This window comes from Oryx dammah, unplaced genomic scaffold (genome assembly GCF_014754425.2).
Source record: "Oryx dammah isolate SB20612 unplaced genomic scaffold, SCBI_Odam_1.1 HiC_scaffold_23, whole genome shotgun sequence".
NCBI classification, from domain to species: domain Eukaryota; kingdom Metazoa; phylum Chordata; class Mammalia; order Artiodactyla; family Bovidae; genus Oryx; species Oryx dammah.
This window is the reverse complement of record NW_024070207.1, coordinates 43,651,699-43,664,940: the sequence shown is the minus strand read 5'-3', so window position 1 is coordinate 43,664,940 and position 13,242 is coordinate 43,651,699. Positions and strand designations below refer to the sequence as shown.

The 13,242-nt window shown below is 39.8% G+C and overlaps 1 protein-coding gene across 4 annotated transcripts in view; it reads left to right on the top strand.

The window, feature by feature from the left end:
• Nucleotides 1-13,242, top strand: part of ATP11C (ATPase phospholipid transporting 11C) — a 172,102-nt gene that overhangs the window by 115,293 nt on the left and 43,567 nt on the right. For all 4 annotated transcript variants that reach the window (XM_040265388.1, XM_040265387.1, XM_040265386.1 and 1 more), the window contains 5 exons: nucleotides 1,906-1,979; nucleotides 3,866-3,969; nucleotides 4,432-4,613; nucleotides 5,981-6,244; nucleotides 9,907-10,081. In XM_040265388.1, coding sequence (XP_040121322.1) covers nucleotides 1,906-1,979; nucleotides 3,866-3,969; nucleotides 4,432-4,613; nucleotides 5,981-6,244; nucleotides 9,907-10,081 — 799 coding nt within the window. The remainder of the gene's footprint in view (nucleotides 1-1,905; nucleotides 1,980-3,865; nucleotides 3,970-4,431; nucleotides 4,614-5,980; nucleotides 6,245-9,906; nucleotides 10,082-13,242) is intronic.

The following is a 13,242-nucleotide window of genomic DNA, read 5'->3' as shown; positions in this document are numbered from 1 at the left end:
GCATCTGCCTGGACTTTTCTGAGTTTTAGACGCCATTTCAGGTCTCCAGCACATGCTGCAAGAAAAATCAGTGAACATGTATGAAACCTTCTGCTGTCTAGAACCTAATGAATCATTCTGGGATTACACGCCCTGCCAGTCATAATAGCTTTGGTGTCAGAAACTTTCTCTTATTCTAGATACTTGAGTGTGAGCCCCAGGGCAAATACTCTGATGCAGTAGTAAGCTCCACATTTCCTTTTTTTTTTTTTTTCTTTTTGCTACAGAGATCCCGACAAACAAATCCACCTTGCCTTAATAACAGGTTTTAATTAGGCCCTCTGATTAATCTTATATCCTTTATAGGAACTTGAAATGTAATTATCTGACTTTCATTCTGACTCCTAGCATCTCCTGAGACCCATCTCATAAACCTGTAACACATGTAAGTTTGCTGGGGAATATGCCTCTTTGGAAAGGAATGTTCAAGAGCCAGAGGAAGACTCTTTGGCTTGACTGCCAGGAAGGAGCCGAGTTATTGTCAAAGTCCAGATTCTAGCCAGTTCACAACAGTACCCCCATCTGGCCAATAGCAAATGAGACATTATGCTACAAGTAAATGTCTTACACACATATCGTATATCCCCAAACCGGTGACCTGCTCACTCCCATCAAAGACAAGCTTGGTAGTAAATACTTTTAAATCAGATAGTTGTATATAAGTTATTTATTTTCAAGAAACTATTTCCACACATTTTCTCAAATAACTCTTATTTTTCTTTTTCATTTCATCTACTGTATAGCTTATTCTCAAATAACTCTTATTTTTCTTCTTCATTTCATCTACTGTATAGCTTAGCCAGTGCAACACAGAGCTGATCATGTAATTCCACTCTTTATACCCTTCAATGGATTACTATTGCCCTTAGGATGAAATCCCAAGTATCTGCAATGGTCGACAGTGTTGTCAGGTCCTAACCCCTGCCTACCTCTCTTGCTGCTCCCCTATCAACTAGATCTCAGCCTTATGTGGACTGCTGTCAGTCTCGCCATGGGCCATGTGCTCTCATGTTGCTCTGCCTTTGCACATGCTCTTCTCTATACTCAGAGTGTCATGATATCCTTTTTCCATCATGTCACTGCTGCAAAACACAGCTCAGGCAAAACCTCCTCCAGGAGGCCTTCCTTCTGTGCTCCTGCATCTCTGTGTGTTCCTTTACTTCAGTATTTGGAAGACTAGGAGGTAGTCATTTCATTAACCTCTGCCTCCCTTATCATGGGCTTTCCTGGTAGTTCAGATGGTAAAGAGTCTGCCTGCAGTGCAGGAGACCTGGGTCTGATTCCTAGGTCAGGAAGATCCCTTAGCGGAGGGCATGGCAACTCACTCCAGTATTCGTGCCTGGAGAATTCATGGACACAGGAGCCTGGTGGGCTGCGGTCCATAAGGTCGCAGAGTCGAACACAACTGAGCAACTAACTCACACACACATCCTTATCATATGATAAGCTCCTTAAGAGAAGATTCATATATCTTCTCCAGCATCTGTCACTGTGCCTGACACATAGTAGGCATTCCATAGATGATTAAGTGGCAGGATGGGACTATTTCTAAATAGCCTCTAGATATGGCTTGGTGGGACAGTTCTTTGTACCTCATTCCTTTGCAGTCACTCTCCCCTTACTATTTTAAGTCATATAATGAGAAGGTATAGATACCCCTTAACCACTGCTGGTATTCTCTGACATCATGTTCCAAGTGCAGAGAAATTCCAAAGACACAATGGGAAGTACCCATTGTGCACACAAGCAGCAACCCTTAATCCGAGAGGAAAGCTCTGTTAATGTAAGATGTTTTCTGTTGTGTTTTTTTTTCCCCCAGTGTAGTCTTGGTATTTCACTTTTCTCACTTTTTTTTTTCTATTAAAGGTATGAACTTCTTCACACCTTAAACTTTGATTCTGTCCGCCGTCGTATGAGTGTAATTGTGAAGACTCAATCAGGTATGCATATTTAAGACTTGACTTTTTCTTTCTTTCCATTTGTAGATTTGTTGATCAACTACTTCAAGAGAGAAAAACATTTCATGTAGTAGTGTTTGATTACTTAAAGCTCTTGTATATCCTTCAATGTATTTACATAAGCACCTGTTCAGCTTGTCAAAGTATCAGTGGCAGAACCCCTAGTATGACAATATATGAATTTTCTTGGAAAGTGAGCTCCACTTCTCAGTCTTGGATATCCAAACAGGAACAGAAAGGGTGACTTTTTTTTTTTTTTACAGTTCAGGGTACTGAACAATCACCACCAGTGTCTACCTGTGGCAGCCCACTACAACTGCATGGTTTGCTATTACTAGCAGTAGTTTTTGAGTGTAGAGAGTTGCTGGTTCTCCCTCCCTGACCATCCTAACTCCCCAGTGCTTTACACTTTCTGGGAGCAGGTGAGCCAGAGATGACCAAGGCCCCACTGCTGGGAAAGGGCACATGATTTACTCTAGCACCCTGGGCTCTTTGTTTCACACAATAGAGAAGCTTGCCCTTTGCAGGGGAACCAGTGCCATCCTTTCAGGGTTCACCCATGTTCTTGGGAGAAGCCGTGGTGGCTATGATGCCTTCTGCTCAGATTCAGCAATACCCATGGGGTAGCATTGCTGCTTCATTTGTGGGCTCAGATTCCTCTGTGTAAGTGTGTGTCTGTGTGTGTCTCTGTATGTATGTCTCTGGGTGATTTTTCAAAATATTCTTGATTTATTTCCTATTAATTAACTTTTAGGATTAAATCTGTTGAAAATTTCTTAATATGAGAATGGGAAGATATAGACAGACCATTGAGGGAATATGTCCATTCTTATTCATACTTTTGTGGTGTGACTGCAAAGTTACAACGTTGATTTCATTATATGTGAATATGGAATTTGTTTTATGACTTTTAAACATACCATGGATATGCGAGAGAAGTTTCTTTTAATATTTATTTATTTATTTGGCTGCATCAGGTCTTGCTGCATCAGTTGCAGCACACAGGCTCTTCATTGTGGCGTATGGGCTTAGTTGCTCCACCACATGTGGCATCTTACTTCCAAGACCAGGGATTGAACCTGCATCCCCTGCATTGGAAGGCAGATTCTAAACCACTTGATCACCAGGGAGGTCCCTGTGAGAGAAATTTTTTTTAAAAAACACCTAACGTGTGGAATTCTTCTGTTTTTACCTGTACTTGTGCATGTCTGCATTCTATTGCAGATGGTGAGATGTCTGAGGAAGTGGTCTCCCAAGGCCCTTGACCTCAGAGATACCATTTTTTAACTTCTTGAACTTAGCACTTTGCCTTATAAGGTTGGAATCTCTTTCTTAAAGGTTAACTGTCTATGCTCCTGGGTACACAGACTGGTATAAAGCTGTATTTATAATAGCATTATACGGAGCAGTTCTCCAGTTTCCAGTGAAAATCAGCAAGCTACTGCTAAAAGCTAACATGTATAGACTTTGAAAATGATTTTTTCTTGTTTGAGATTGAGTTTGCTCCTTGACATCTGTGGATGCTACATGTGGCTTTTAGACCGTGGTTGACAGCATCCTCATAGTGAATTTAGTCAGATGCAGCTCCTTGACACAAGTGATTCACTCACAGGGTATATCTTTTAACAGAGGTGCATACTGTAAACTCTGGGGTATTAGTTGTGTCCTCATTGGTCCTCAGAGGTGGTAGATATTGTCCTTACAGAGTGAAGGTCAAGATGTCTGCTTCAAGTTGGGTAAACATTCCAAGGCAGTCTCAGGATACACAGCTGCTGGGAGGGAGAAGCCACCGTAATAGTTACCTGTTATGAAAATCCCAATACCAATCTAACTCTAAGTAAGTCAAGTACTCTGATTCTTTATTTTAGGAGACATACTTCTCTTTTGTAAAGGAGCCGACTCAGCAGTTTTCCCCAGGGTGCAAAATCATGAAATCGACTTAATTAAAGTCCATGTGGAACATAATGCAATGGTGAGCCTGCACCCCACCCCTCAATAGAGAGAAGGAGAATTGCTAGAGATGACTCTGTCTGTGGATTGCTATATAAAGGACAATTTAAATGAATTTTAGCTTATTTTTATGGTCTATTTTTGTATTGGGGGATTTTGTAATATTATTTTCCTTATTTTAATATAAAACATCCTGGAGCAAGTTTCTGTTCAAAATTTGCAGCCTTTGAAGACTTTTCAAGAATCTTTGTTTTATGTTCTGCTTTTGTGTTTTTTTAAACCCAAGAGGTATTATTTTGTTATTCTGAACCCAATTGAATGTTAACCTAATGCAATCTGTTTTTTCTCCCTTTTTTAACTGAAAAGGAAATTAGTCAGAATTTCTTTTTTTTTTTTTTGATATGATAAAGCAATAGTATTGAAAGAGTGTATTTTGTTTGTTTTTGATATTTGGATAACTAGAGATCTCCTACTTTGCTTCTAGGAGGGGTATCGGACACTTTGTATAGCCTTCAAAGAAATTGCTCCAGATGATTATGAAAGAGTTAACAGACAGCTCATAGAGGCAAAAATGGCCTTACAAGACAGAGAAGAAAAAATGGAAAAGGTTTTCGATGAGACTGAGACAGACATGCATTTAATTGGAGCCACTGCAGTGGAAGACAAGTAACTAGAAAATGATACTCTTGTTATTTTAATGACCAATTATTTAGAGTAGTATCTGTCCAGATTGGTTATTTATTCTCAAGCTTTGAAATCTTTGTTTTAGCTTTGTCTGTACACCAGGTTTTGAACTGTTTGTGGAAATAATTTTTGAGTTAAGTATTTGTGACTTAGAAGAATATAAATCTGTCATCTCTAAGGTCTTTTGAGTACTTCCTATGCCATCCCTTCATTTATACAGATATTTATGAAGTAGTATTACTATGTGTAGGAAGTTTTGTGCTAGAGGTATCATTCAGTTGGTGTTTGGTAGAATGGATATGATTTTGACAGACATGAGCAGAAGGGAAATTCAAGGTAGAGCAAGCAACATGAGAACTCATTGTAACCTAGTTTAACAGACTAGGGCACATTTTTAAAATAATTGGCTCTGCCAGATTTGATTATAGGGCTCCAAAATTGATCTGCTTGAAAAAATATGTTTTAGATTCTATTTTGGGAGTTTTCTGGAAGTAATGAATGTGAATTATCAGGCTTAACCCAAACACGAAGTTATAAACATAGATTCAGCTATGTTGGAAGGTTCTAACAGAATTCATACAGTCTAATTTCACTGTTGGGCTTCCCTGGTGGCTCAGTGGTAAAAAATCGGCCTGCCAGTGCAGGAGATGCAGGTTCAATCCCTGGGTCGGGAAGATCCCCTGGAGGAGGAAATGGCAACCTGCTCCAGTATTCTTGCCTGGGAAATCCCATGGACAGAGGAGCCTGGTTGGCTACAGTCCATGGGGTCACAAAGAGTCAGACCAACTTGCCAACTAAACAACAATTTCATTGTTATTCTCTAGGCAGAAGGAATACAAAGTATCCTTCTTCTGTCCTTCCCTTTCAGAATTATGCTTAAATTGTCTTTTAGAATGTTTGGCTTTCAAGGTCCTCAGGGATGGGAATTTGCTGACTTCTCTCAGTATCTCATTAGGATGTGTCTGGCCCTTTCAGTTTTGAACCACATTAAATATTTGTAGACAACATAATGAAATATGCTAAAGTGACAATGAGTAAGACCATTTGGTGAGATTCTGAACATTTTAGCTAAGAGTGATGATTCTTATTTCTGTCATTAGATGCCAGTTACCTCAAGAGAGGTCATGAACTTTCAAAACCTCATTGTCTGAAATGTACTTTAATAAGTAAAATTATGCCAACAAGAATATGCTTAGAAAGGGTAGAGGATATATAAGAAAAGTAACTATTAAAACATGTCAAGATTCCAAAATTGCTATGAATTATAAGAATATTCTCTTTAACAAGCCTTCTTGCAGAATCTGTGTCAGGAATTTTCAAAGATAACAAGGTTTCCTTTGTGTTCCCAGGCTACAAGATCAAGCTGCTGAGACCATTGAAGCCCTGCATGCCGCAGGTCTGAAAGTCTGGGTGCTTACTGGTGACAAGATGGAGACTGCAAAATCCACCTGCTATGCCTGCCGCCTTTTCCAAACCAACACCGAGCTCTTGGAACTGACCACCAAGACGATTGAAGAAAGCGAAAGGAAAGAGGATCGATTACATGAGTTGTTGACTGAATATCGTAAGAAGCTGCTGCATGAATTTCCTAAAAGTACTAGAAGCCTTAAAAAGTAAGAAAGTGCATCAATTTGTCATATTTAGACCTTGGTACAGATGTAAACCACAGCTACTTATGCAGAAAGCTCTGTTTTCTCTAATTTATCATTGGTTGGTTGTAGGTGGTTTATCCCTGTGAGTTAGAACCTTCCCTGAGGACTTGGCTAATGGCCTATTTGAGATTATTTGGCACTTTCCACTTCATGTTTCGGTTTTTAAAAAAACCTACACTTCTTGAGCTTTAGAAAAGTGGTTCATTTTCTAAATATTTAGGGTCTGGGTATTTAGCATTGATATCCTGGCCTGGTCCATGTTAAGAAAAAATATCCCTTTTCATGGTCTTTTAAATTGAGTGTAATAAAGTCAGTCTCTGTTAACAGTTTCTGTGCAGGTTGAGGTCCTGAAGCCATTTTCTGTGTGAATTTTTATGCTTCAAAGGAGACCAAACACTTGATAGCATAGCCACTCGACTGCTTTCAACAAGCTGCTTAGGAAGAACCTAGGGTTCTCAAGGAAAGGCACTGATCCATAATAATTCAATACCCAGAGATACATTGACCATGGCTTAGGTTTGTCTAAACCAATTACTGGAATTTACCTTGGCCATAAGCAAATCGATTTCCTCTTCTAAATCCAAAGACCCCTAGGTAATACTATTTTACATTTCTTAAGCACGCTCTTTGTTCCAGGAGTAGCATTAAGCACTTTAAATTATTCTCATTAAATCTTCACAAAAACCCAGTAACAACTAATTTTCTTCATGTTAAAAATAGGGAAACTAAGGCTCAGAGAGATGAAGTGACTTATTCGAGGTAACACAGCTAATAAGATGTAGAACAGGTCTATCCAATTCCAGATCCTATGCTTTTAACAACTCTGCTGTATCTCTGTCCTCATCTGTAGGGTTTTCACAGGCTTTAAAAATGAACAACCCACATTCATGAGGTGATGGCCAATTTTAAAACAGCTGTTGTTCTTCTGTTACTTGGACATGAGTGAGAGTAAACAGGTTTTTATTAATTGTCTGTGATAAATGTTTCCTTCCTTTAGCCAAATGGTACTTATTAAGGCAGTCCAGATTACATGTTTTACTTGTGCATTTATCTTAATCTGCTCAGGCCATCATAACAAAATACCACAGAGTGGGGGGCTTAAACAATAGAAACTTACTTCTTGCATTTCTGAAGGCCAGAAGTCTGGGATCAGGGTGCCAACATGGCTAAGTTTTGGTGAGGTTTCCCCTGCCTGGCTTGCAGAAAGTGGGCTGTATCCTTTCTTAGCTGAGAGAGAGGAAGCTCTGATGTCTCTTCCCCTTCTTATAAGGATATTGATCCTATCATGAGGGCCCCACCCTCACGACTTCATCTAGACCTATCTATCTCACAAAGGCCTCATTTCCAAATACCCTCACCCTGAGGGTTAGGGATTCAACATGGGACTTCATGAGAGACACAGTTAAATCTACGGCACCATTCAGCAGCTCTTGGGCACTTGTGTAAAAGCCAGGGCTTATGGAAAATTGAACTCGCCATCTCAAAACATTTCCTCTTCCTCATTCATCTGCAGTTTGGTGAAGTCTTTCCCCAAGTTGCACAAACATGAGACACAGAATCCCTTTGGCCAACTTCAGCTCCTTTGTCTCTTCCATTGCAAATCTGCCCCCAAGCCCTACCCATGTTCTCACTCTCTCCACTGGGGCTTTATCAGATTCCTAGTAATTTGTGCCTCAAAGCACTTAAGCCCCTCTGCCCAATGACTGGTCCTTAGATGTAAAGCACTGCCCATATCATAACCCTGCTCAGAAACCTTTAGTGGGTCTCCATTACCCACAGAATTAGGTCATATCAAAGACCCCAGGTGACCTTTTCAACTTATTTTCCTAGTGTACCACACATACTGGAGAAATGGCAACTCACTCCAGTATTCTTGCCTTGGGAAATCCCATGGACAGAGGAGCCTGGTGGGCTATGGTTCATGGGGTCACAAAGAATCAGACACAACTAAAGCAACTTAACACACACACCATACATACATTCTCTCTTTCTTCACCTCTTTCTGTCCTCTCAAGTTCCATTTTAGATGTCATACCTCATAAAGAACCCATTGTTCTTTCCTGGTGTGTATTTATTCTCCCAATCACTGGATATTAACCTTTTTAAAAATTATTTTATTTTATATTGGAGTACAATTGATTAACAGTATTGTGTTAGTTTCAGGTGTATAGCAAAGTGATTCAGTTATATATGTATCTATTCTTTTCAGATGTTAACCATTTATCATGTTTAGTGGGGCATTTTCTCTCATGTGTGCCTCTTTCACCCCAAGGAGATTTTCTAGTCTCCAGAAAAAGTTTAGTTAATAATTCTTTCTGTTTTTCTATATGGCTTAGTTAGAGTTGATGTTTACAGATACTGCTTGATTGATTATTGAGCCACTGTTTTCTGGACATTGTTAGCTCTGTGAGTAGGAGAGCAAAGGAATGCATGATTGATATCTCTTTAATTAGTGAATAAAACATGCTCATAATAGTATGAAACAAAATATGGAAGGAAGGAATGATGAGGCATATTAGGCTCTCACTACTCATAGTCTGTAAAACAGCAGCTCTTTAAACAGTAAACTTTGAGAAGCATAACATTAGACAAATGAATCTGTAATGATAAGACCCTGCTGTGTTTAACACTTCTGCAGTGATTCTCAAATGGCACCCAAGATTGCCTGAGCAGAAATTGATTAATTGCTGGTTTTTTCATAATTGCAAAAAAATGAAATGTTAATTGGTAGCATTTTTTCAGTTATGTTTTTCCTCCATATGGTTTTCTTAAATAGTTGGCACCCATTATATTTGTCTTTCCTGGCAACTAATACTGCTCAGTCCTGGCTATGTATGCAAATAACCTATGGAGCCTTTTAGAATACGCCTATATATTGGGTTGGCCAAAATGTCCATTTGGGTTTTTCCATGTTATGAATGAACCTATTCTGGAAAAACCCAGGTGAACTTTTTGGCCAACCCAGTCTAACCAAGCTCTGTCCAAGATACTCAGATTTAATTTGTCTGTGGATAAACCTAAGACATGGGCTTTTTAAAAAGCTGCCTAAGTGACTCTAATGGGAAAGCTATGGTTGAAAATCACTAATCTAGTATAAAATGATACTTATTTAAAGAACATAAATCATTGTATGGAATTCTTTAATGAACACTTTGTCTTTTGGGTAGTCTGTCATATATGAGAAGCCAGATCTATTGATAGGTTTTGTCAGTCAGGCAAAAATGTTAAGAATATCTTCTGTGATTTGTATACTCCAAAGCCGTTTTGTCTTTTCCCTGCATCGTTCAGTTTTCAGATTGACTAATGATTTGTCTTCATATCAGAGTTTTACTGATTGAACTGTAATTTCCAAAATTCATCTTGAGTTTCTTATATGGAGACTGGCTGCTAGATTTTCATTATTTTTATATTTAGAACTTAGTGACATCTATCTGGACAACTTGAGCCTCAAAGATGTGATAGAAAGTCTCTATTGTGCCATTAATAGAAATGGTTGCTTCTTCAGAATTCACAGGTCCAGGAACCAGATTGATGATAAGTCTGCTTTTTGTGGTTTTTTTTCAAGTTCCTAAAAAGCAATGTGTAGTAGATTCAAATATATTTGCATTATTTTTCTTTTTCAGAGCATGGACAGAACATCAGGAATACGGATTGATCATTGATGGCTCCACTCTGTCTCTTATATTAAACTCTAGTCAAGACTCTGGTTCTAACAATTACAAAAGCATTTTCCTACAGATCTGCATGAAGTGCACAGCAGTGCTCTGCTGTCGGATGGCCCCATTACAGAAAGCCCAGGTAACTGGATATTAGTTGATGTTCCATCCTGGGTACTTCTGTACACATACATACAAATGATCACTTTTAATTCTCTTCAAAGGGCCCTGAGTACCTTATTATATCTTCCCTGGCCTCTTCCTCTGTGTGGTCCAACTCAGGAGCCTTCCCGCCAATTTGAATTAAACCTGTGCTGCACCTTGTTGTCCCCTCAAGCTGGCTGTCCAGTTGCTCACCTTCCAAACTTCTCTAATGAGTGCTTGGTGCCTGCTGCCTTCATCCCACTACTCCTGGCTCCACTGTTCCATTTGCTCCATGCATACTTTCTTCCCATCTTAGTCTGGAGAATCTCTTGGAGGAGAGCAGCAAACTCTTTGCCGAATCCGTTGCACTGTCTTCCATTTTCTCCTCCTTTCTCCACTGCAGTTGACACTGCAATTATGTCCCTGTTTAAACTCTCCTCCCTTGGTTTCTGTGATAGTCCACAGTCTTCTTTTTTTTCCATCTTGACAACATGGTGTTTTTTTGTTTCATTGTTGGTCTTCTCCCTGATTATCAGGTTTTTCTGGGGCTGTGTCTTCCATCTGCTTTTCACTTAAATCCTATCTTTGGATAAGCACATCCTTTTCTATGACTCCAACTGACTTGTCCTTTTTGTTAAGTCACATATTTCTAGCTGCCTGCTAGACGGCTCTATGTGGACTCCCTCTGTAACATTAAATTCTAATATCCAAGACAGATATTTATAATTTTCTCCTTCAGGCCAGTTTGGGTTATCCTTTTTCTTTATTATTCCTGTCACCAGTGACATTTTTCTTTTGCTCCCCAAGTCTCCAAACTGCCTTTGACCCTTTTCTTCTCACTCACTCCATATAATCACCATGTCCTGTTGTTCCTACCTTTTGTCATAGCTCTCATTTTGGTGCCATCTTCTTAAACCTTTTATCTCCATCCTAGTGCAAGCAAGCCCTTAGGACTTTATACACAGAGTGTTTCATTTAATCTTACTAATCCCCTTGCTTTCGCCCTTCCCCCTTCCATATCTTTCCCCATACTCCCAAATTAATCTTGTTAAAAGTGTCCTTCCAACATATATTCTCACTCAGAACCTTTCAGTAGTTTCCTAGTCCCTTAGGATGAAGGGCAGATGACTCAGTATGGCAGCCACCCCTGTCAACCCTTTCCATGTGTCTGTACACACTTTGAGTCCACCATCACTCCCACATCCAGCGTGAATCCTCCATTCCTATTGGCTGTTCCCCTTTTGTGTCCCTTCCCATGTGCCATGCTCACGCCAACTTCCAGGACTTCCCTCATATCATTTCCTCATCTGGAATTGTCTCTGAATTCCTCTTGACCTAACAAAAATTGTATTCCTAACAAAACCCAGTGCAGAGGCCACCCGCTATGCGCTGTCTTTTCCAGCTCCTCCAGCTTGCATTGATCTGCTTCACTTTGCCTCCTTGTACTCACTGCATCTCTGGAACCTTAGAGTGTCAGGTATACAAATTTTCACTTCTGTGTACACTGTATTCTTTTATATGCATTGGTCTTGCTTCTTCCCATCCCTTAGCTGCTTGCTCTAGACCCAGGGGCTGGTGCTGTGTCTTTGGCTTCTCCTTCACAGACTTTGCCCCCTACCTTGCACAGGCATGTGCATGCACCCAGCCCATCCTAATTGAGGGAATCGTCTCTCCCTACCTTCTCACTTACAGTTTCTACTGCAATCATATGCTCTTCTTTCTTCAAGCTTCAGAGTCTCTGTTAGCCCCAGCTGGGGAAGCAGATCCTATCAGAACAATATCCATAGAAATCTGTCCCTCTAATCAAAGGCAATACCTCTTTCCTTTTTATTTTCCCCCTACATTCATTGTCTGCTGCTCAGATTGGTCACCTGGGTTTTGACTGCTCCACTGCCCAGGCCAGTATCTGAATTCCTAACACCATGCTGCTTCTCCCACCCAGAACATGGAGCGCCCCCCGCTGTCGTTCAGTCCATAGTTTCTTTTATTTCTCTCACTATCATCACCTCTTCCAGAATATCACCTACCATCTACTATCATCTACTCATAGGTGTTTTTCAAATCACTTCTCCAATCCCAGTCTTTGGAGTTCCACTTGATTTCTCCAGTTGCTTACTGAATACGTTTTCTTGGGTGTGTCATTATCACCTCAATTCAACCTTCTCTAGAGTCCAGTTGTCATTTTCGTTGTCGTTTTTTACAAGTGTTACTGAGCACACTGTACTTCTAGATCTGTATGTTAACGTCCCCTCTGCTTTACCCTTCCGTGTGCTCTCAGTCACCAAATTCTGCCCATTTTCTAGTACATTGTCTTTTCCATCTCTTTCCATTAGCATCCAGGTCCAGGACTTTAACAGCTCATTGAACTCCATGTCGACTAACTTCTTTCTTAGCCTGCAGTCTAGCCTTTTCTTCTCATTTCTCCTTTCTCCTGCACCCTGTTACCACTTTGATAATATGGCCCCATATTATATTATCTACCTGTCCATGTCCCCTTTATGGAAACTCAATTGGTCTGGTCAAATGAGACCCATTTTCTGAGCATATATTGGACTTAACTGTCAGTATGCCTTAGATTGTGCTCTTCCCTTTCCCTGGAATACTCCTCCAAACCCTTTTCCCCATCCATGCATATATTACCAGTCCTTTATGGTTTAGATCAACCCATGCTTCCTTCTATAAAATCGTTTCTCATCACTCTGGCCTGTAGTGTCCTCTCCCTTCTCTGACATCATAGGCCTTCTTATGTGGACAACTTAGATGACAGTGTTATATATTCTCTTGCATAAATATTGAGTATTATTATCTTTTATATTTAATCTGGTTCTCTGATGTTATTGTATCCATTCCCCATTACATGCTTCCTAAGGTGTGTGACCAAGCCACATATCCTTTTTGAGTATTTGCACTTCACTTTTGCACATTGTGTTGCATATAGTTATAGTAGATCAATAAATACTTTTTGGTAAATTGATTTCTTTTTTGGTGAGGCTATCTAGAGATTAAAAGTTCTTAATCTCGGTGACTTGGAACTTCTGAAAAAAAAAAACTTGATGTTTATCTATCTAGATCTTTATGGGCTTATGGTCCATAGCAATATATACTTTTATCTTTCTGCAACGACTGGCTTTCATCTTTTTAATCTGTATTTGCATGCAG